Raw genomic sequence first — 22,547 nt, forward strand, 5'->3', positions numbered from 1 at the left:
AATGTAGAACTTTGAAACGACTAGAAGAAAACAGGAGAAATGTTTCAGGACATTAGAATTGGTAATATTTTTTTTTATTAGGTCCTAAAAGGACAGGAAACAAAATAAAAAAATAGACAAGTGGGATTTCATCAAACTAACTTTTGCACAGCACAGGAAACAATCAGCAAAGTAAAGAGAGAACTCACGAAGAGGAAGAAAATATTTTGCAAACTGCATCTCATCAGGGGTTAGAAGCCAGAATATATAAGGAATTCAGACAACTCAATAGCATTAAAGTAAATAATGCTGTTAAAATAAATTGGCAACATACCCAATACCCAAGACATGTCTTAAAAGAAGGCATACAAGCAGCTAACAGGTTTATGGAAAAATGCTCTGCATCACTAACCATCGAGGAAATATAAATCAAGACCAAAACGAGGTGTCACTCAGCCTAGTTATGTTGGGCACTGTCAGAAAGACAGAAGACAGTGCCGATGAGGATGTGCAGCAAAGGGAACCCAAACACCCCATTGTGGGAATAGAAGTTAATAGAGCCATTATGTAAAACTAAGAATGTTTGTCAGAAAGTTAAAAATAGAACTACCGTGTGATCCAGCAGTCCCACCACTGGATACGTATCCCAGGGAAATGAAATCACTGTGTCAGACATTTGCATTCCTATGTTTATATCAGCATTATTCACAATAACCAAGAAATGGAAGTAGCATGTTACCACATGGTGAATGGAAAAAGAAAATATAATATAGATACACAAAGAAATACTCTTCAGCCATAAAAACAAATGAACTCCTGTCATTTGCAGCAATGTGGATGAAACTGGCAGTCATTGAGTTAAGTGAAACAAGCCAAGTCCAGAAAGACGAATAGTGAAAGATCTCATCTGTGCAGTCTAGAAGTATTGATCTCATAGGAACTGAGAGTGGAATAGTGGTTATCAGAGGCTGCGTTGTTTAGGAAGGAGAGAGGGACAGGGAAAGGTTGGCCAAGGGATACCAAGTTACAGTGAGATAGGGAACCTGTGTTCCGGTGCTCTGTCACACTCTGTGGCTGTAGATAATGATGCTGCACTGTAATATCTCATAAAAGCCACAAACAAATGATAAATATTTGAGAATATCGATAGGCTTACCCAACTATGAACATTACACAGTGTGTTCATGTATTGAAACATTACACGCCTTAGAAATTTTCTGTTAATATGTTTTATATAGATGATATTATATATTAATATATAAAATTATATATATTTATGAAAAAGGAAGGAGAAGGTGGTCAGTGGTGACAAATGGTGTCAAGAGGTTGGGTGAGCTGGAGACTGAAATGACATAAAATAAACTGGTAGTTAATGGGCGATTTGTGACTTTCAAGTATTCTTGGATAAGAGGGAATGGAAAAAGACAATTCAGCTTGGCTGAAGTATGGTTATGAGGTAATGAGATCTACATGCATAGAGAAGACCAAGACAATCAAAGTTGAAAGGAATGCAAAGATGAGCAGGTTGGGTCGGGAGACAGTGCAGGGAGCATCTCTGAGAGGGGAGACCTTGAGGACAAAGCCATTGATGTAGTGAGAGCACCGAACCATCCTCTAAGGGAAAGAAGTAAAAGGTTTAATAGTGAGGAGACCTTGAGGACAAAGCTATTGATGGAGTAAGAGCACTGAACCATCCTCTGGAATGGGCGCCGGATTCTGTCCCAGTTACTCCTCTTCCAGTCCAGCTCTCTGCTGTGGCCCAGGAGGGCAGTGGAGGATGGCCCAAGTGCTTGGGCCCCTGCACCTTCGTGGGAGACCAGGAGGAAGCACCTGGCTCCTGGCTTCAGATTGGCGTAGCTCCGCCTGTAGCTGCCATTTGTGGGGTGAACCAACGGAAGGGAGACCTTTTTCTCTGTCTCTCTCTCTCACTGTCTAATTCTATCTGTCAAATTAAAAATTAAAAAAAATTTTTTAAAAAAGAGTGAATGAAGAGTAGGGAGGAATGCCTTGTGGTGTTCTGATCTAAGAGCGTGAGTCAGAATTAGTGACTCAGCAGAACTTCAGAGTGCGTGTCCAGGAGTGTGTTAGCTTCAAGGGATGAAATGAGAGCCTTGAAGGGAGCAGTGTATTTAAATCATTATCATGGAGGATAGGAAAAAAGTCAAACTAGGAAAACATAAAATTTAGAGCAAGAAATTTTCTCTATATGCACATTTAATTATTGGTTATGCGGAGAGGTACGATATTCAAAATACTTGAAGACTGGAATGGCAGAAATGGCCGGTGAGAACAGATGCCGCAGTACAGATTGATGCCCACTGGCTCCACGTGGACCCTATTTGCATTAATGATTGAAATGAAGAGAATATTATAGCCACGATCCCGGGCTCTTTTTTTTTTTTTTTTTTAAAGATTTTATTGATTTTATTTGAGAGGTAGAGTTATAGACAATGAGAGGGAAAGACAGAAAGATCTTCTTTCCCTTGGTTCACTCCCCAAATGGCTGTAATGGCTGGAGCTGCGCCAATCCGAAGCCAGGAGCCAGGAGCTTCTTCCTGGTCTCCCACCTGGGTGCAGGGACCCAAGCACTTAGGCCATTTTCTACTGCTTTCCCAGGCCATAGCAGAGAGCTGGATTGGAAGTGGAACAGCCAGGGCTAGAACCAGTGCCCATATGGGTTGCCTGCACTGCACGTGGAGGATTAACCTACTGGCCACTGCACAGCCCTGATCCTGGGCTCTTTTTACTTCCCCAGAGTAACTCACATTCTTTGCTTGTACCCGAGGTCGGTTAGGCCTTCACCCAGTCTCTTCTTTAGCAGTTGTGTGAACTTTTTTCCTTGCTTTTACTTTCTTGTTTTATATTTTCTGTGAACTCTGATGGTGTGAACGCAGGACTCTCGAGGAAGTCCTTCCTGACAATCAAAATAATTAGAAGGGAAATGTTACCCTCAGACGTTGATTGTTGTCTTCTACAGACTTTGATCACTAGTGTGTTGAAAATTGTGGGGTCTGGTGTCTTCCCTCAAAGACTTTAACTGTGCTCATGGGGGTTTTCTTTCATGAGTTAGAGAAGGCAATCAGCGTAGAACAAGTCCTTCAGGGATAAGTAGAGTTTGTGTATGAGTGAGTGGTAGAGGTGGCGTTTGACTCAAGAAATAACACGAGCTGTGGTTGACACTTGGTATGTTGCCAGTACAGTAGCCAGGCTAGTTTGACTGAAATAGGGAGTTTAGATTGGTGGTTCTCCAAAGTTTGCAATTATAATCCAAGTAGGAAAGATACAGATTTCGCAGACCCTGAGTGCACCTATATCAGTTTCTGGTGGAAAAATCACTTGGTGATGACAAAGTACTGCACTTGAAAACTGCATCAGTAAATAACACAATAATTATACAAGAAGAAAGTAATTAATGATGACTCTGTGACTACCTGAACACAAGCAGAGCGTAATGAAAAGCATGTATAGTATCTGTTATAGTTTAGTGTGGAAAACAAAATCTGTTAAGATATTTCAAATACATAAGTAATGAAGGGGATCTGGTGCCTGCACCAGAAGGCTGGCCCTGGACTCCACAACACAGCACTGCAGCTGGGATCCTGTGACCAGGAGGCTGCAGAAAATGATGCAAGCATCACAACTGTTCCAAAACTTAGGGATGCGAGGTGAGAGTCTGGCTGTTGCACAGACTCCCATCTGCTGAGCACTTGTGTTGGCTTACCACTGCCACTAAAGGAAAATGAACTCTGCCTCCCAGATTCTGCGCAGTACACCCCGCTGGCAGTACCTGACTTGCTGGGAAATGGCTTTTAGCCTTTTAGTCTCTTGATATGTGGAAGGGCAGACAGAGAAAAATATGGAAGTGAATGCTGAGTACATAGGACAATTACCATGCCAGGGCAGCACTGATAATGCAGTGAAAACAAAGCATCCTCATTTATTACAAGGACACCCATCAGCTGCTGCTCCCATGTTTGCACTGGAGCTTTGGATACTGCCAAGTGGTCTACAGCAACCAGAATTCTTAGCAGAGGTGTCCCTAGTACACTCTAGAAAATGTGCCAAGTTTTGTTTATGAATATCAAAGAAACTCTTCATGACTTAGGGGGTTACTACTAATTAGTACTTATTGCCATGTAAGAATGAGTGTGGATTCGAGCCTCATTTGATCAAAAACACTGAAGAAAAGATCTGAGCCTGAAGCCCACCTTGAAGTTAGGAAGTTCTTAGAACTGTCAATGGGTGAATCATACATTGAGGAGCAAACAGAGAGCAGTAGCTCTCAAAATTTGGTGTGTATTAGAATGGCCTAGAGAACCAGCCACCCTGGGTCCTGGCCTTTTTGTTTTACGATTTTCCCAGGTAATCCTGATGCCAGCCCTAACTTGGCATGGTGAATGTAAAGGGAGGATGAGTAAGTTGTGGGGAGTCTTGAAAAATTAAGTTGCAGCACTGTGATAAGGGGAGTACCCAAGTTTTGTGGAACCTGAAGATCATACAATTTTAGAGATTCTACTTAGAAAAGAAGACAATGCTTCCACTGCAAAATCAGGTACAAAAGTGAATATTGACTGTAAATGATAAAATGTCACAGCATGGTACCAGAACCTTCAATTTTTCTGGTCCCCTTCCGAGGCAGTGTGCCATGAGTGTTTCCCAGGGGAGCTTCAACTGCCAGAGAGTTCACCTGCAGGTGAGGGCCCCTGAAGCTTCACCTTCATCGGCTTCACTGTTAAGTCTCCTCTGGCTTGAGGTTCCTCCTGGCTTCTCTCACCCCTCCTCGCCCTGCCCCACACCCTGCTGTCAGAGTCCCTTCTTTCAAATACAGTTAGAAGCCTCTCGTCAACACCTGGTTATAGCCCAGCAGGTATCTGGACCAAGATGAGGGTGGTCCATTTCCTTATCTGTGAAAAGGGGGTGAAGATCCTTGCTACCTCTTAGGGCCATGAAGATGAGCAAGGGAACAGAGTGAGGCTTGCTCACACCTCATACCGAGCCTGCGGTATCATTGGTGCCTGGTGTTTTCATCTGTTGCTATTTCAGAGTGCAGGCACACAGAAGAATATGTATTTACAGTTCGATTATGTGCGCTAGTTTAAGCAAGCCATGGATTTATAGTCTCTGCTCGGCACAGGCAGCCATTTTAGTTGGGCCTCCTGGTATTCCTTACCAGTGCCTCTGCCTTCCCGGCTGTGTTTTTCTTGAGGCCAGAATCTTTGGAGCAGTTTTCCCAGATTTCCTTGAGTTCCTAGTCTTCCCTCAGACCTCTGCACACTGGCCTTCTGAGCACAGTTTCTTTAAAGAAAGTACTCTTTGTGGTAGGTGGGGAGGAAGTCCCGGGAGTTACCATATTCATTGTTGTAAAGAAGCTCATGGAAACCTGCTGGGGTCGTCGTTCGGATTTGCCTGGGATTGTGTTGGGCAGTGTCTGTTTTTCTCACAGGTGTTATCAACCTCCAAACTAAACAAACAAACAAACAAACAGCAACAGCAAAAGACCCAGCCCCTTCTTTCCTCAGATTTCCCTTTCTTGTGTAGAATAGTCCTTCCAGCGAGTTCTGCTGTTGAGCCACACCTTGTCAAATCTGTACCGCCTCTCTCCACTCCTTACTTTACCTTCCCCCTCATTAACACTGTGAGGAAGCCTGGAGCATGGATGCCTGGAATAGTCTCCATGGCAACTGTACTTGGTACCAATAAGGTCATGGTCGTGCATTCCGTCCCTGCACTTGTGGGCTTCACGAGCATGAGCCACACTCCTGCAACAAAGCTCAAAGCTCCCCAGGCGTGGCTTTCTCCAAGGCACCTGCATATGGCTCAGTACACACTCACTACCACCACTAGAAAAGCTCCAAGCTGGGTCACTGGGTTCTTCAAAGGGGATGAATGGCTTTTGCACTGTGCCAAGTGGGGTCTTATTTAGTCTTCAGTTCTGTGAGTTTAGGAATCAGCATTGTTCCCATTTTACCTACAAGGGAATAGAGTCAGAGAAGTTCCCTGGATGAACAACTGTTGGCAGGTAGAGCAGCCACCCTCTCACCTTCGCATCTCTTGTTGAGTGCATCTGGTTCCTCAAGCTCAGGTCAGAGCAGAAACCCAGCCTACAAATATATGAGGTGGACTAAGTTGTCATCTGTTTCCTGGCCACTTTTCCTGTGCACAGTTGAGATGTAAGCATAAGAATGCAGAGTACATCCCAGAAGTCCCAGGCGTTGTGTTCGTTTCCTAAGGCTGCTGTAGCCAGTTACCTCAAATCAGTGCCTTACAGCAGCGCTCACATCTGGTTACAGTTCTGGCAGTCAGAAGTCCGAGGGAAGCCCAGCCAGCTCGACTCGGGCTCAGCAGGGCTGCATTCCCTCCGGAGGCTCCAGGGTCCATCTTCCTCTGGCCCCGTCCTCCGTGCATCACTGCTCTGATACTCTGCCACAGTTAAAGGCTCTTGGGAATACAGTGGACCCATGAGGATCATCTTATTTAAGATAATCTGGAGGAAGGGTGTTTGGCACAGTGGTTGAGACCTGGACGCCTGCATCCCATAGTGGAGTCTGGGTTCAAGTTCCAGCTCTGCTTCCGATTCCAGCTTCTGACCAGCATGCACCCTGCGAGGCAGCAGAGAGGACCTGAGTAGTTGGGTCCCTGCCACCTACGTGGCAGATCCACACTGAATTCCACCCTCCTGGCTTCGGCTTTGCCCAGGTTCAGCTCTTACAGGCATTTGGGGATTGAATCAGCGAGTGTGAGATCAATCTGTGTCTCTCTGCCTTTCAAATAAGGTGAAATAAATTTTAAACAATAGTAATAAAGTCGCCTGATGAATCCGCTGGGCTCTGTGACCTATTCACAGGTTCCAGGGGTTAAGGCACAGATATCTTGGGATTGGGGGGCCTTATTCTGCCTGCCGCATGCATGAATGAGCAGCCAGGGTTAAAACAGAGGAGACGTGACAGGTCTTCGGAGCATGTGTCGTGATCTCACTGGATTATCCTGGACTGTCTAACCTAAAAACAACACTGACAAGAGGTCCCTTAATCTCGCGGTAACGTGGCAGTTCTGCTGTGTGAAATAACACCGGTAGTACTGCCAAGTTCGGAATGTGCTGGTGCTGAGGTTGACCTGTGAACTCTTGTTTCCAGCTATTGGATGGCAAAGAAATAAATCAACTGAATGTGCAGTGGCTACGAGCCCACCTGGGAATTGTGTCCCAGGAGCCCATCCTGTTTGACTGCAGCATCGCCGAGAACATCGCCTACGGAGACAATAGCCGGGTCGTGTCCCAGGACGAGATCGTGAAGGCAGCCAAGGAAGCCAACATCCACGCCTTCATCGACTCCCTGCCTGACGTAAGTCTCTCCCAGTGAGCGCGTGGCAGCGGCCCTGGCCTGTAGTTTAGTTTTTAAAGGTGATGAGAAATGATCCCCCAAAGCACACCCCCCGCCTGGTGCATGGATCTGGCCATACCCCTGACTGGTTTAGGCAGTACATCTGATCACCTGACTCTCCTTGTGAGGAGGGGGACACAAGTGTTAGACCCCTTTAGGTTTAAGAGAAAGGAACTTTGCCTGCCAATGGCTGTCTGGGTCTCTGCCTGTGGGCATGCTGGTTCTGGCTCTGCCCGGGCAGCAGGCGTGTCTTTTCCTTTGGCCTCAAGCCTTGCTCTGTGGGATCGAGCCAGGCCAGAGAGCACCTCTCAGTGGAGCTGAGCCACAGCCATGGTGGTACCAGGCAGTCTGTCCCCATTGTACATCTCACAGGCCCCAAGCTCTGCATGGAGGGTCAAGAGTTGGAAGCTGCTGTGGGGCTCCCTGTCCTGTAGGTGCCCCCTGAAAGTTAGGTAAACTGGGCCTCTCCCCATCCTGGAGCCCTGAGTCCTTTAACTTGAAGTGCATTTCACCCTGGCTGGCCCAGCTCTCCCATAATCACCGCTGTGGGGAAAGCAAAGGTCAGTAGCCTCAAACCAGCTGGGAAAACAGTGTCCTCCAGGGGGTGAGAGCCCCCAGGAACCCGTTTCCCGAGATTTCTGCTCTCCTGCAGGCCCCAGATGGGAGGCCTCACTCCCTCCTCTGTGTTAACACCAGCCCGACTGGGTAATTGACCCTTCTCAGAGCACGAATGTTTAAAACACTACGGCCCTGTTGCCTTTGCTGTTGTGAGTCAGTGGTACTCAGTTTGGAGCCTGGAGCAGCATCACCGGGCACTTGTTCAGAAGGCAGATTTGGGCCCCACCCAGACCTGCTGAATGGGAACCATGGCAGGTGGAGTCCAGCAGTCTGTTCTGATGGCACCGTTGGCCCTGATCAGGCTCGAGTTGGAGGAACGCCACACGTGCACAGAGCACCCATTACATCTCCTGCTAAGTGCCTCTAGTCCCTCTGTGCCTGGGCTCATGGAGACAGGCTTCTCTTCCCCTGTGTGTAGACTGGAAGGAGCAGAGCCCCTGGGTTGTTGCCATCTCCAGATGCACTGCCCCGTAGTAGGACTAGCTCAGCCTGCAGGAAGCTGCTTGTTAGCGCCTCCCTGCCCAGTCAGCCACGCCAGGATCCCTATCCATCGTGCGACCTGGCCACCCTCCTGCACCCACACGGTACCCACTCTAGTGCCCCGGCCTTCTGACGCAGCTCTACTCTGGGGTGGAGCCTGTGCTATGCAGCTGGTTCCTCACCTGGAATCTCCTCATTCTGTCCATGAGGGAGACCTTGGTCCCAGCTCCATGGAACCAGACAGACCAGATAGAGCAGATCGGGACAGGGTACCCATGTGGAACATGAGAGCCCTGGGTCAGACTCCGAGAGTGAGACTCAGTGCAGCACGTTTTAGCTTGATTAAAATTCCAGCCAGGTAGGGGCCTGGCAGCCCTAAGCTACTGCTGTTTTCTGTTAAGTGCTCTGCCGTGCCCTACTTCTGCCCACTTTTCCTGACCTTGAACTCTTGTCCCTGTCGTCATGTGGAGTAGTTAGTGACAGTTAACTCTCGTGGCAAATAGTATGTCAAGAATTTTGGAAGAACTCTAAATTTTTAATAAAAAGCAATGAGAATTTAAATTTTCAAAGTAGAATTCCTTATCTGGGCATTGGAGATAGTTTTATACCAACAGGTACCCAAGGCAGCAGCCTCGGAAGAGCTCACTGTAAAATTATGCAGCGTGCTTGCGCCACCTGCTGGTTGTAAGTTTTCTTCTGTAGAGCCTGTGCAAGTCAAATGTCTTTCTGCTAATCTTCCTCTGGAATATAGCAAAACCAGAAGATGGAAAACAGTAGCATTGCTACAGTATTTTTCCTCATAAGAATGCTGGAGTTTTTACACTGAAACATATAATTTTAAGGCTCAAACATCCGTTTTCAAAAACAGATGTTAAACCTGTCATTTAGAGCCATTTTTTGGTTAACTCTCCATGAACCAGTTCTTAGTTTCTGCACCAGGATATTTTTGTGTGCATGGAAATGGTTGTCACATTTTCTGTAAGTAAACTGTGAGGACTTCGTTATGGGTTGCACTTTCATAATCCCAAACCCTGTGCACAGAAATACAACACCAGGGTGGGAGACAAGGGAACCCAGCTCTCCGGCGGCCAGAAGCAGCGGATTGCCATCGCCCGTGCCCTCGTGCGGCAGCCACACGTCCTGCTTCTGGACGAAGCCACGTCAGCTCTGGATACAGAAAGTGAGAAGGTAATGGTTTAAAGTGGGCTCCTTCCTACCTGTCAGTCATCCTTAGAAGGCTTGCATTGATGCTTTTATCATGGGAGAGAAGGATGCTGAGCCAGCGATGTTGATAGTTAGGTCAGCTTCCATGGCATTTGAATGTTTTCTATAACTTACTGCAGACAACGAGGACACCCCGGGGCATAGTAGTCTTCCGTCAGGTCCTTTGGGAAGGGCGGTTCTGCATGACGTGGTACTAACTCCAGCAGCAGTGCTCAACGGTGCCTCTCCCCTTATGTGGGCAGCATCTCCTTAGCAACTGTGTGAAAAAGTGGGAGGCCCAGGAGAGGTTAAAATCAGACTGCTTAAGGTGAATATTGGCGATCATTTTCAGTTTGAGACAAGGTTAAGAATTCAGCTCTCTGAGAGACAAACTGGTTATGAGATGCTTCCTGTCTTTAAAATAGGACAGTTTGGGGAAGCTGTGTTCAGCTTTGCTCAGACTTCCTGAATTTGCTGCAAACCAGGATTTGAGGGCTGCTGACCCGGATGCTGTGTGGCCGGGCGTGTAGGTTAATATTTTTAATCATGGGTGGATTGTGTTGAATGCTGTAACTCTGAGCATAGATAACTGTTGATGTAGAACCAAGCCCAGCTGAGGCTGAGTGATCTTTTTTCTTTCTTTTTAAAAGATTTTTATTTATTTGAAAGAGTTAGAGAGAGGGAGAGACAGTGATCTCCTGTCTTCTGGTTCACGCCCATGCTTCCCACAGGAGCCAGGAGCTTCAGTCTGTTCTCTCACAGAGGTGCAGGGCCCCAAGCACTCAGGCCATCTTCTGCTGCTTTCCCAGGCACTTTAGCAGGGAGCAGGGTTGGAAGTAGAGCAGCGGGGACATGAACCGGTGTCCGCATGGGATGCTGGTGTCACAGGTGGCAGCCTTACCTGCTACGCCACAACACTGGCCCCTCAATAACCTCTGATGTGACAGATCCCTTTCTACAGTCTGTTACGTTTCACTGACCCCATTGTGAAAGAATCTGTGAGATGCTGGAGAAATTGTGGGGCTTGTTTAGGAGGAGGAATTGGAGAACAGGGCTGCTGTTCCTGGGATTCATCTGTGCGGTCATTGAACAGGTGGTCCAAGAAGCCCTGGACAAGGCCCGGGAGGGCCGCACCTGCGTCGTGATCGCGCACCGCCTGTCCACCATCCAGAACGCAGACATGATAGTGGTGTTCCAAAATGGCAGAGTCAAGGAGTGCGGCACTCACCACCAGCTGCTGGCACAGAAAGGCATCTACTTCTCCATGGTCAGTGTCCAGGCTGGAGCAAAGCGCCAGTGAACTGCGGCCACGGGAGATGGGAGATACTTGTTTATATTTGTGTTAAATATGGCATCTAACGGAAGTTAAAGAGTCCTCACCTACTGGATTACATAGAGTTAGCTGCTTATCATTTCTTACCATGAGCAAAGTAAGCCCGTCAGAGTCCTCAGAGACGTCATCGTCAAAGGAACAGGAGGAGAGACATTGTCAGGTGGGGCAGGGTGGCTTAATTGCACTGTAAAATTTATAAAAATTCAAAGTAGATTTTTTTCAATAAAGTATGTAATTTTGTTTATATTTTCTCATTTGGACTGTAACTGTTGCTCAAAGATAAGAAAGTATTAAAAAGTATCAAACTGTTTGCATAAAGTGCCTGTAATAAAACTAAATTTTCTGTTACTGGAGTCATCGTGTCTAAATTGCCTATGAGTGTACAGTATCTTCTTCCAGTTGCAATAATGTAGATGATTTCTGCCTAACAAAAAGATTCTTTAGGACACACATTGGTTTTTGTGGGAAAGCCTAAGCAGGGTAAGTGATTCCTATGCTCTGTGTATTTCACAGTGGGTCTTTCAGAACCATCTGGAGTCATGTTGCATGAACTCCCACCCCACCGGTTCTTGTATTTCCACGTTACAATGGCTATATGGATCCATACAGATCAAGCGTTTGGGAGGTGGAGTGAGGGCCCTTGGCAGAGGGTGCTCCAGTGTCCTCAGGGACCTGATGCATGCCTGAGCATGTTGCTCAGATGCACTTTTTTTTTTTTCTTTTTTTGACAGGCAGAGTGAATAGTGAAAGAGAAAGGTCTTCCTTTTTGCCGTTGGTTCACCCACCAATGGCTGCCGCGGCCGGCACGCTGTGGCCGATGGCACATCACGCTGATCTGAAGCCAGGAGCCAGGTGCTTCTCCTGGTCTCCCATGGGGTGCAGGGCCCAAGCACCTGGGCCATCCTCCATTGCACTCCCAGGCCATAGCAGAGAGCTGGCCTGGAAGAGGGGCAACCGGGACAGAATCTGGTGCCCCGACCGGGACTAGAACCTGGGGTGCCGGCGCTGCAGGTGGAGGATTAGCCTATTGAGCCGCGGCGCTGGCCCAGATGCACTTTAAACATTTCATATTGCACTTAAAAAGGGCCCTGCAAGAATTTTAATTTTCTGTTCTTTCACTTTTAGAAAGTTCGTTACTCTTCTCTGTCTTGATCATGAATCAGTTTTCCCAATTAGTGATCTTCTCCAAAGTTGATCCTCGTGATTTTCAGGTTTGGAAAATTTACCATGCATTTGAATACCTCATGATAAACCTGATGGAAAAATAGAAGATATCACAAATTCTGCTCTTGTATAAACAAGATTAAAAGTCACAAGCTAGGAGTCATATTTGTCACATTTATTATAAACTATTAGTGTCTTTAATATATACTGAACTTCTAAAAAGATAAAAGCATCACCTCCAAGAAAAAAATGAACAAAACCTATGATCAGATAATTCTCAAAAAAAGCCTGAGAGAAAAAGTATACGATTTCAGTCATCAAAAAAAATGTCCTTTGGGTGGGCACTTTAGTGGCTAAGACTCTGGTTAAAGTACCTGCGTCCTGTATTAGAGTGCATGAATTCAGATCCCCATTCCAGTTTCTGATGCATTCCTTGGGATGCAGCAGTGAGCAACAATTGTGTCCTTGCCATTCAGATCGGAGGCCTAGATGGACTTTGTGAGCTTCTGGGAAGTGAAGTGACTTGGTGAATGAGAGCTCTCCCTCAAATAAATATAAATGAAAAAGGAGAAGCTTCAGTGAAGATTAAAACAAAATGCCCTCTTTGATAGCAACTTGAGAGTGAATGAAAAGCAATGAATTCTAGTATGATGCCGCTTATTAGTTGACTTGGTTGTGGGTACAAACTAAGTTGATCATTATTTGACAGGATAGTATATGTGACAAATTTTAAAAATGCATATCCCTTGAGACCGCAGTTCTAAATATTGAAATTTAGAGATTCATAAAGAGGTGCTTTGTTGTAGCTTTACTTACAGTATTAAAAATGGGAAAGATCTAAATATTTATCACTAAGATGATCCATTATATTTTAGTGCATTCTGAAAAGCCCATGAGAACATTTCTGGCGTGGAAAGCCGAGACACCGTGGCAAAAAAAGTCCTACATGAAGGATCTCTGTGAGTGAGACCCCAGTGGAAAGAAGTGGCCATCAAAGAAAGATGTACTTAGGGCTGGTGCTGTGGCTCACTTGGTTAATCCTCTGCCTGTGGCGCTGGCATCCCATATGAGTGCCGGGTTCTCTCTTCCAGTCCAGCTCTCTGCTGTGGCCCAGGAGGGCACTGGAGGATGGCCCAAGTGCTTGGGCCCTGCACCCGCATGGGAGACCAGGAGGAAGCACCTGGCTCCTGGCTTTGGATCAGCACAGCGCCATCGGTATTGGCCATTTGGGGAGTGAACCAATGGAAGGAAGACCTTTCTCTCTGTCTCTTTCACTGTCTATAACTCTACCTATCAAAAAAAAAAAAAGGATGTACTTTTCTCTGGAGGAAAGAGAGAATTTCACTTTGCTTATGGCCTTGTCTAAATACTGATGGAGTTTGTGATTCAGGAGGCTTCTATAGCTAGGCAGCTCATGTCAAGAGCCTGGGGTGATCACTGACGTCATATAAGAATTAATTGTTAAATTAACAACAGGAGTCACTGTGCATTTACCATGGAGGACCTCTGTCCTCAATGAGTTGTATTATGAGAATTTACTGTAAAACTTGTTCTCAATTTGTGTGTAAATTGTTGAAGTTTTTACTTAGTATAGAGTTGGTCTTCTGTGTATAAAGTTAATTGAAAATGAATCTTAATGGAGAATGGGAGAGGGAGGAGGAGGTAGGGTGGGAGGGTGGATACAGTGGGAAGAATCACTATTTTCCTAAAGTTGTACTTATGAAATCTGCACTCCTTAAATAAAAGGTTTATTTGGGTAAATAAATAAATAAATAAATTTTGGTGCATTTACAAAATAGAATAGCATATAATTATTTAAAATGAAATCAAAGAATATTACCAAAGCAGATAATTTTGTATAAAGAAACATCAGATACCAGATGGCTTAAATGATATGGTAGCTTTCTTGATAATACATACGTTTTTTATATATGTAAAACTACGTGTCAGAGACCTAGTTTGTTTCCTAAGTTTTCAGATTTGATTTTTTTAATTTTTAATATGTTAAAAAGTATGCTTATTTTAGAAAATTTAAATAACTATATACATTAGAAGCATAAAACCATGTCAGTGTTGGTTTCACTTACCAAAAATGAAAATGTTTTTATTTAACTTTTTCTATATCTACCAATAATTTTTTTAATCTTACTTTTTACATTGATTTTTAACTAACATAAAAACTGCTTTTATGGGGTACCATGGTATGTTTCCATCTGTGTACACATTGTATAATGTAAATGAGGATAAACGTACCTCTCTCCTCAAACATTTATCATTGCTTTAGGGTAAAATCATTCCAGATCCTTTTTCTTTAGAAAAATACACAGTATATTTTCAGTATCTCTTGTCACTGTGTTCCTGTTTTCTAATGGTGTCTTAGTACCCATTCATAGAAATCTTCCCATACCGCCCTACCCACTTACTACCCCCAGCCGCTGTTAATTGCTGTTTTTCAATTTCTGTGAGATCAGCGTTTTTAGAGCCTCCATCCTGCAGGCTATACTAATTTACATTCCTGCCAGTGCTGTGCTTGGGGTCCCTCTCTCCACATCCTAGCCTGCGCTTGTTACCTTTTGTCTTTGATGATGGCCAGTCTACCTGGGATGATTGACATCTGAAGGCTTTGATTTGCATTTCCTGCATGGATAGTGATGCTGAACATTTTTCCTCATATCTGCTGGCCATTTGCATGTGTTCCTTTAAGAAGTATCTGTTAAGGTCTGCCTATTTCTAATTGGATTATCTGTTTTTCATCTGTTGAGTTCTTTGGATTTTTTATGTATTCTGAGTATTAACCCCTTGTCAGATTCACACTATAAATTATTTCTCATTCTGTAGGTTGACTCTTCACTCTGTCAGTTGTTTCCTTTACTGTGCACACGTTTTTTTTTTAAGTTTGGTGAATCCCATTTGTCTATTTTCATGTTTGTTTCCTGTGCTTTTGGAGTCTGATCAAAAAAATTCTTGCCCATCCACTGTCCTAAAGCATTTCCAATATATATTATTCTAGTTGTTTCTTAGTTTCTAGTTTCAAATTTAGGTCTTTCATCCATGTTGAGATGATTTTGGTACTTGGTTAGAGTAGCCTAATTTCATTCTTCTGCATGTGAATATCCAATTTTCCCCACCATCATTAATTGAAAAGACTATCTTGCCTTCAGTGAGTGTTCTTTGTCAGAAATGAGTTAGCTGTAGATATTCGAGTTTACTTCTAGAGTATTTATGTTGTTCCTTTGGTCTGCATGTCTGTTTTTATGCCAATATCATGCTGCTTTAACTATTGCAGCTTTGTAGTATATTTTAAAGTCAGGTAGCATAATGCCTCCTGCTTTGTTCTCTCTACTTGGGATTGCTTGTTGCCTTTGCGGCTCGAGACAGAATTCACCCTTTTATCTTCTAGTTGTGTTTAGAATGTCTTTGGTATTTTGATAGGGATTGCATTGGATCTGTAAACCACTTTGGATAGTATTGACATTTTAATTATATTAATTCTTACAATCCGTGAGCATGGAATATCTTTCCATTTCATAGTGTCCTCTTCAGTTTGTTTCAACAGTGTTTTTATAGTTTTCATTATAGAAATCAGGGTACTTCCTTTACATTTTACTTTTTTACTTGGAAAAACTGTTCTTAGATATCTGTGAAAGACATCGTTAAGCTCTCTTCTCTGGTTTCTTTTACATTGACATTCCAGATGCTTCTGTAGGCTGTTTTTGTGGACTCTGGCTGAGCTGTGTTTCCTTCTGTGTTGTTTTTCTCTGGCTGGGACCACATGGAAGTGAAACTCTTCTCAGAACCTTCTGGTTTTGCTGCGTGAATGCATGGCTACACTGTGATGACCTTAGCTTCAAGGGCTGGAAGATGGGGTGCTTTCCTTAATGCTGTGTGTTTTCTCTAAATTTTCCTCATAGGGTCAGTTAACAGCTAGTAAATTCAAGCACAAAAAACCATTTTAGGGGCCAGCCATGTGGTATAGTGGATTAAGCTGCTACGTGAAGCACCAGCATCCCCTGTGGGTGCCGGTTTAAGTCCCAGCTGCTCCACTTCCAATCGAGCTCCCTGCTAATCACCTAGGAAAGCAGCAGATCATGGCCCAAGTGATTGGGCCCCTGTACCCATGTGGGAAACCCACAAGAAGCTCCTGGTTCCTGGCTTTGGGCCAGTCCCACCCCAGTGGTTGCAGCCATTTGGAGAGTGAACCAGCGGGTAGAACATCTCTGTAACTCTGCATTTGAAATAATCTTTTAAAAAATTTTTTCTTGCAAAAGAGGTCTTCAAGAAATGCACACCATTATTTTTAGCACTCAGAGTTATTCTCATGGAAATAGAGGTAGCAGTACTTGAGTTTGAGAAACATTTTGAGGGCACAATTAAAAGACTTATACAGAGGCTAGTATTTAGCGTAGGTGTTAAGACAATGGTTGAGATGCCTGAATCCCACATGGATTGATTCCTGGCTCTGGCTCCTAACTCCAGCTTCCTGCTACTGCAGATCCTGGGAGGCAACAGTGATGACTCAATTGAGTCCCTGGCACCCACATGGGAGACCTGGATTGAGGTTCCAGCTCCCAGCTTTGGCTTTGTTGAGGCCTGGCTATTGTGGGCATCTGAGGCGTCACCAGCCACTGGGACATTTTTCTCTCTCTTACTCTCAGTCTATCTCTGTCTCTTTGCCTCTCAAATCAAAAAATAAACTAATATAGAGGTGAAATGTATTTAAATACCAAACTGTGTAGCATGTCATGACTAGCAGTTAAAACTGTTGTGGCAGGAATAAGCCTAGTGAAGAGCCTGCCAGGTGAGCAGAGGGTATGTGGCCGTCAGGCTGGGTGTCATGGTCCCGTGTGTGGTCTCAGCTGTGTTCCATGTTTTGTGAGAGCTAGGTGATGCTATGTCTATCTCGGTGTCTCCCAAGGCCTGGAAACAGGGTTCTACAATGTAGTAGGCAGTCACTGATGTGGGTGAAGTAAACATGGGGATTTGGGGAGTTACCAGATGTAGGAGGGGATACATAGGGAGCAGCATAGGAGGGTTACATAGTGGTAACCAGTGAGAATGCCAGGCAGAGGAGTTCAGGTTTGATGGGAGAGAGAAGGAGCAGATAGGCTGAATCTGAATGGAAATGTGGTTGACCAAAGTATTGGTGGCAGGAGGGGTCAGAACGCGAGACTGTCGTAAGTAGAACAAGAGACCCCCGAAATGGCATATCCGCGTCCTCATCCTAGAACCTTTGGTTGCAGTCTTACTTGGAAAAGGGAGTCTTTGCAGATAAAATTTAATTACAGACACTGTGATAAGGAGATCATCCTGGGTTATCTGGCAGGGTCCTATACCCAATGCCCCGTGTCCTCATTCAAGTGAGGCAAAGGGCTGGGCGTTCGGAGCAGTGGTTGAGGTGCTTCTTGGGATGCCTGCATCCCATAGCGGAGTGTCTGGGTCCAAGACACAACTTCTCTGCCTCTGCGCCAGCTTTCTGCTAACGCTCTCTGGGCGGGGACAGATGATGGCTCAGGTGGTTGGGTCCCTGCCACCCACATTGGAGATGTGGATTGAGTTCTGGGCTCTTGGCTTGGTTCAGACATGGCTGTTGCAGAAATTTGGAGAGTATCAGCATATGGAAGCACTCTGCTTATCTGCCTTTCAAATAAACACAAATGTAAAGAATCAGAGGAGTATGGAACACAGAAGATGAGGAGGCCGTGGATCAGGGGAGCAGACCCAAGTGATGCAGCCCCAAGTGAGGGAATGCCGGCAGCCACCACTAGGTGGTGTTGTATCCCCTGGCGCCCATGACTGGAGTGCAGCCCTGCGGGGCTTTGGTTTTCTGGCCTCTGGAACTGTGGGAGGGTGTGTTTCTGTTGTTTGAAGTCACCACGTTTATGGTAATTGGTCACAACAGCTCGGGAAACAACACCAGCCTCGGAGCATGGAAGGTAAAGGAAAAACTTTTATTGAAAAGCCAGCACACAAGCAGTGAGTGCCGTGGTGCTGAGTTGGACTGCTGAGCACAGAGTGGAGTAGTGGCTCTGAGGACCTCCGTAAGCTGGAGGTAGCAGGTGGACAGGAGGGAAGCCTGGGCCAATGCTGTGGTGTGGACAGGGATGAGGAGCTCTTGGAGGAGGGTGTGCTCATGGGGTGTGCAGGTGATGGCACAGCAGGAGGGGTTTGAGACGTGGCTCTCCAGGTGCAGGCCAAACCCACACGTCCCCAGCTGTGCCGTTTGTGGACTTGAATCCTTTCCTAGCCACGGCTTCTTTATTTCCCTTCTTCCACCCCAGCTCTGCCCAGTGCTGGCCCTTCCATTCGATTCAACAGCAGCCTCTGGCTTGGGGCCAACGTGTGGGTTCATCTGCTTTGCTGCACAGAGCAGCCATTTGTCCCCAGGTCTCAGGAAGAAGTCTTTCTTTTCAGCCATGCTTTCCCACAACCTGGTTTCCGACTCTGCCTCCAGTTTGAGAGCCCTGTGCGGGGAGGACTGTGTCGCTGCTTCCCAGCGTGCTGTGTGCCCCAAAGTCCTTGGCATGTAGTCGAGGCTCCGTGCGCGTCTGTTCTTTTGCCAAGTGTTTGATCCAGTGTGTGCTCTCCTCTGCATCAGTTTGGTTTTTAGCACAAATTAACATATAAAAAATCCATTGTTAATATTAGCTCAATTAAGGAGGTTCCTTTCCTGTGATCCAACCTTACCCAATATGCAAAACTAAAGAGGAGAAAGCCATGTGTGCATGGTGTCCATTGTTCTGTAAAAGACAAGAAGCTCTTATAATTTATTTTGAAGGAATTGGAGAAGTGTGGTAACTATATTGAGCCAGTGACCATGTCCTGGGCTTGATTTTTGAACCAGTGACTACATGTTGTCATGGGTGGAAGCTGGGTCCAACATCACAGGATCCTATGTGAGATTTTTGCGACTTCCTGTGAGTTTATAATTATCTCAAGTTTTTGAAAGGTTGAGAAAGAGAAATGGGAAAACAAATGGTTAAACTTTTAAAATTTGCTGCCTTCAACAATCGATGGAGCTGAATTCTGAAAAGTGAGCAAGAGCTAGGCAGGCAGCGGGAGGGTTGGGGGACAGAGGTCATGGGGGGAGGGGGTGTTCCCAGGACAGGAAGTATGGGCCCAGGGCCACCTGCCTGGCACGTGCTGAGCAAGGCAGGGACATCTGCTTTCCTCTGGGAGTCCTGCTGGCCATGCCGAGTGTGGGGATGTGCAGGACCAGATAACTGGTGAGCTCCAGCACCGGGTGACAGCTGCCTGAGTGGCCCGGTCAGCCTCCACCTACAGCCTGTCAGCCCACGAAGCTCTAAGCATCCTAAAGACATTTGCTCCGACATCCAGAACAAAGAAGGAGCCTCAACAACCATAGCTGTTGATCTGCAGGAGTCCGCCTGACTGCCGTGTTCCCTGTACCCACACCGGGAACGTGGCACGTCCTCAGTAAAATTTTGTTATGTGGGAGAGAAGCAAACGTGATTCACTACTCTTAGGGAAAAAGGAGCTTTTCTTGGAGCACTCTGTGCAGCTGAAGTCCTTTGTCCCACTTGGCACCTGGAACACCCAGGTGACAGACCTGTGTCCTTGCAGTCTGCAGAAATCAGAGACGTGCAAAGAGAAGCGCAACAGAGCTCACCGCCCTGTGCCTGAGGCCAAGATCCGTGGTGAAACGTTTCTCCTGGGCTCTGCCAGAGGGAAACCGACCTTTGACTTGAAAACAGATGCTGTCATGTTTCTCCAAATTGGAATGTTTTCCTCGTTGATTGCTGCTTGGTGAACAGAGAAGCACCTAGGCCGTCTGGCCAGTGAAACCTGGCTTTCTGTTGGGGCTGCCAGTGCGTTAATACGTACGGTTCCCTGGGCAAGTCACTTGTTTTCTTAAAGCCTGCTTCCTCACTGGCAGATAAGGGGTTTCAATAGCTACCTCATTGGGTTACTTGAGCATTAAATATTAGATGCTCAATATGGACAGTGTAAGAAAAAATAAAGTGTTGGTTGCCTGCCTTCTCTTTCTCTTGTTCTTCACAATTACCAATTGCCTTGCGTAAAGTTCTGTCTTGCATATACATTTACATTCATGGAGCAACTATTTTGAGTCCCTGGTGGGCTTAATACTGGGAGCACAGGTAGCTCATAGTTTAGGAAGCAGGAAATGAGGTTAGTGATGTATGTTGGTGCCAAGAGGTTAGACCAATGTGTGTGTCGGAGGGTGGGGTGAGGCAAGCTGGACCAAGAAGAGAGCCATCTCTCCTCCTTGGAGTAATTTGGGAAGAAAAGAACTTCCTGTGTAGTGTAGACTTTCAGAAGGTGAGTGGATGAAAACACAGTGGTCCCTACAGGCAATGGAATATTACTCGGCACTGAAGAACTGAGCTATGAAAAGACATGGAGGAAAATTAAGTGCCTTTCACAAAGTGCAAGAAGGTAGTCTAAAAAGGATTCCAATTTTATGACATTCTGGAAAAGCCAAACTGAGGAGACAGTAAAAAGATCAGTAGTTTCCAAGGGTTAATGGAAGGAGGGATGAGTAAGCAGAGCATAGCAAATAAAATGAAAATAAATAAACATCTAAAAAATAGAGCACAGAGAATTGTTTAGGGCAGTGAAACTATTGTGTAAGGTACCACAGTCATGGATACCACACTACAGATTTGTCCAGACCCACAGAATGTCACAGACTGAGAGTGGACCCCAGTGTAGACACCAGATGAACTCTGGGCTTTGGGGGGTGATGATATGCCAGTGTAGATCCATCAGTTTAACACATGTACCACTCTGGTGGGGAGTTTTGGGAAGGGAAGGCTACACCTGCTAGGAGTCGGGAATCTATGGGAGATCTCCGAGCCTTGCACTGAATTTCACTGTGAACCTAAAACTGCTCGTGAACTAAAAGTTTCCTGGACAATGGAATGTGTGCACGTCAGATGCACAGTGGGGAGGGAGCGTGGATGTGAGGAACAGTGCAACAGCCTGGAAGGTGTGAACCACAGGTGATTTGCTGTGGTCAGAATTTTGAGTGTAGGGAAGGGTGAGTGGTGGGCACCACAGGAGTGAGACTGCGTCAGGCAGGACTTCAACCTGGAGGGATTGTAGCATGGTTATTTATTTATCTTTAAAGAATTATTTATTCAAAAGGCAGAATTGGAGAGAGAGAGAGAGAGAGAGAGAGAGAGAGAGAGAGAGAGAGAGAGAGAGAGAGAGACAATGCACTTCCATCTGCTGGTTCACTCTCCAAATGGCCATAAGGGGTGGGGCTGAGCCAGGCCAAAGTCAGGAGCCAGGAGCTTCATCTAAACCCCAACGTGGTTGCAGGGACCATAGCATGTGGGCCATCTTCTGTGGGTTTTCCCAGGCCACCAGCATGGAGCTGGATCAGAAGTGGAGCAGCTAGGGCTCCAACCAGTACTGGTGTCAAAGCAGAGGCTTAATCCTCTGTGCCACAGTGCTGACCACCCACATGTTTATTTTTCCTATGATCCAATGTGAAATAGAGTGTTGAGACATGCCTTACTAGGGTGACCTCATCCTACAAACATTCCTGTGCAATGAGATTTTATAACAGATCACATCTTATTTTCTGAAATTCCCAAATCCCATAACTAAAAAGGGAAAAGAACAAACCTTAGACCACTCGCCTTTCACCCTTTAGCATGGGGAGCCTGCAGGTGAGCTGCAGCCACTGTGGAATTTCACCCCCAGGTGCAGGGGAGGCTCCAGGTCCTCCGGTGCTGGGCGGGGAGGAGAAGGCAAAGGCAAAGGCAAAGGCAGTGAAGGGATGACCCCTTACCCCCACCTTCCTTTTCTTAGTGCAGAGATAGAGAAAATAAAATCACATCATCATTTCCAGTTTGCAGCTGAGCCTTCCTTAGTCTATCAATCTGAGTATAGCCATTTATTTTTTCATTACCAAAAGAGGTCATTGTCCCTCTTCAACTCTCTCTTATGCAAAACATCTCTATCAGCATGGACAGTGACCCCTGCACTCCCACTCTTTATAGTTGAAATGGATGACTCAGGCAGGATTTACCCATGGGTTTGCATTGTTGTTCTGGGAAAGAGCCAGCTTCAGCCAAGCCGCGGGTGAGACTACCTGAATAATCTAAAAAAAAAAAAAAAAAAAAAAAAAACTGGTGGCCCCTGTACTCTACCTCTACCTCGATAGATTAAAAAACTACATGTGGATCTTCCAGGTCAGGGATCCCAGGTCTGCAACGTGTGCGTATGGACAGAGATGAGAGGAAGAGATGATGCCCAATCCAGCTACAGTGAAAAAACTGCTATGAGGATTTGCTCTATGAGAATGCTTAGAGGGGTAGTGGGAAGTGTTGGCGGTGAAAGACAGAACACTGATGTTTCACAAAACGCAGTCTGGCATACACTTCGATTCTGAAAGCAATCTT

General features: G+C 45.7%; 1 protein-coding gene across 2 annotated transcripts in view; it reads left to right on the forward strand.

Moving 5' to 3' along the window:
* The window catches only part of ABCB1 (ATP binding cassette subfamily B member 1), a 101,327-nt gene extending 89,987 nt beyond the window's left edge, over nucleotides 1-11,340 (forward strand). For both annotated transcript variants that reach the window (XM_062179543.1, XM_062179544.1), the window contains 3 exons: nucleotides 7,113-7,319; nucleotides 9,498-9,644; nucleotides 10,753-11,340. In XM_062179543.1, the coding sequence (XP_062035527.1) occupies nucleotides 7,113-7,319; nucleotides 9,498-9,644; nucleotides 10,753-10,959 (561 nt within the window). In that variant the 3' untranslated portion in view covers nucleotides 10,960-11,340. The remainder of the gene's footprint in view (nucleotides 1-7,112; nucleotides 7,320-9,497; nucleotides 9,645-10,752) is intronic.
* Nucleotides 11,341-22,547: the final 11,207 nt, after the last annotated feature.

The sequence above is a fragment of the Lepus europaeus genome, chromosome 20 (genome assembly GCF_033115175.1).
Source record: "Lepus europaeus isolate LE1 chromosome 20, mLepTim1.pri, whole genome shotgun sequence".
NCBI lineage: Eukaryota > Metazoa > Chordata > Mammalia > Lagomorpha > Leporidae > Lepus > Lepus europaeus.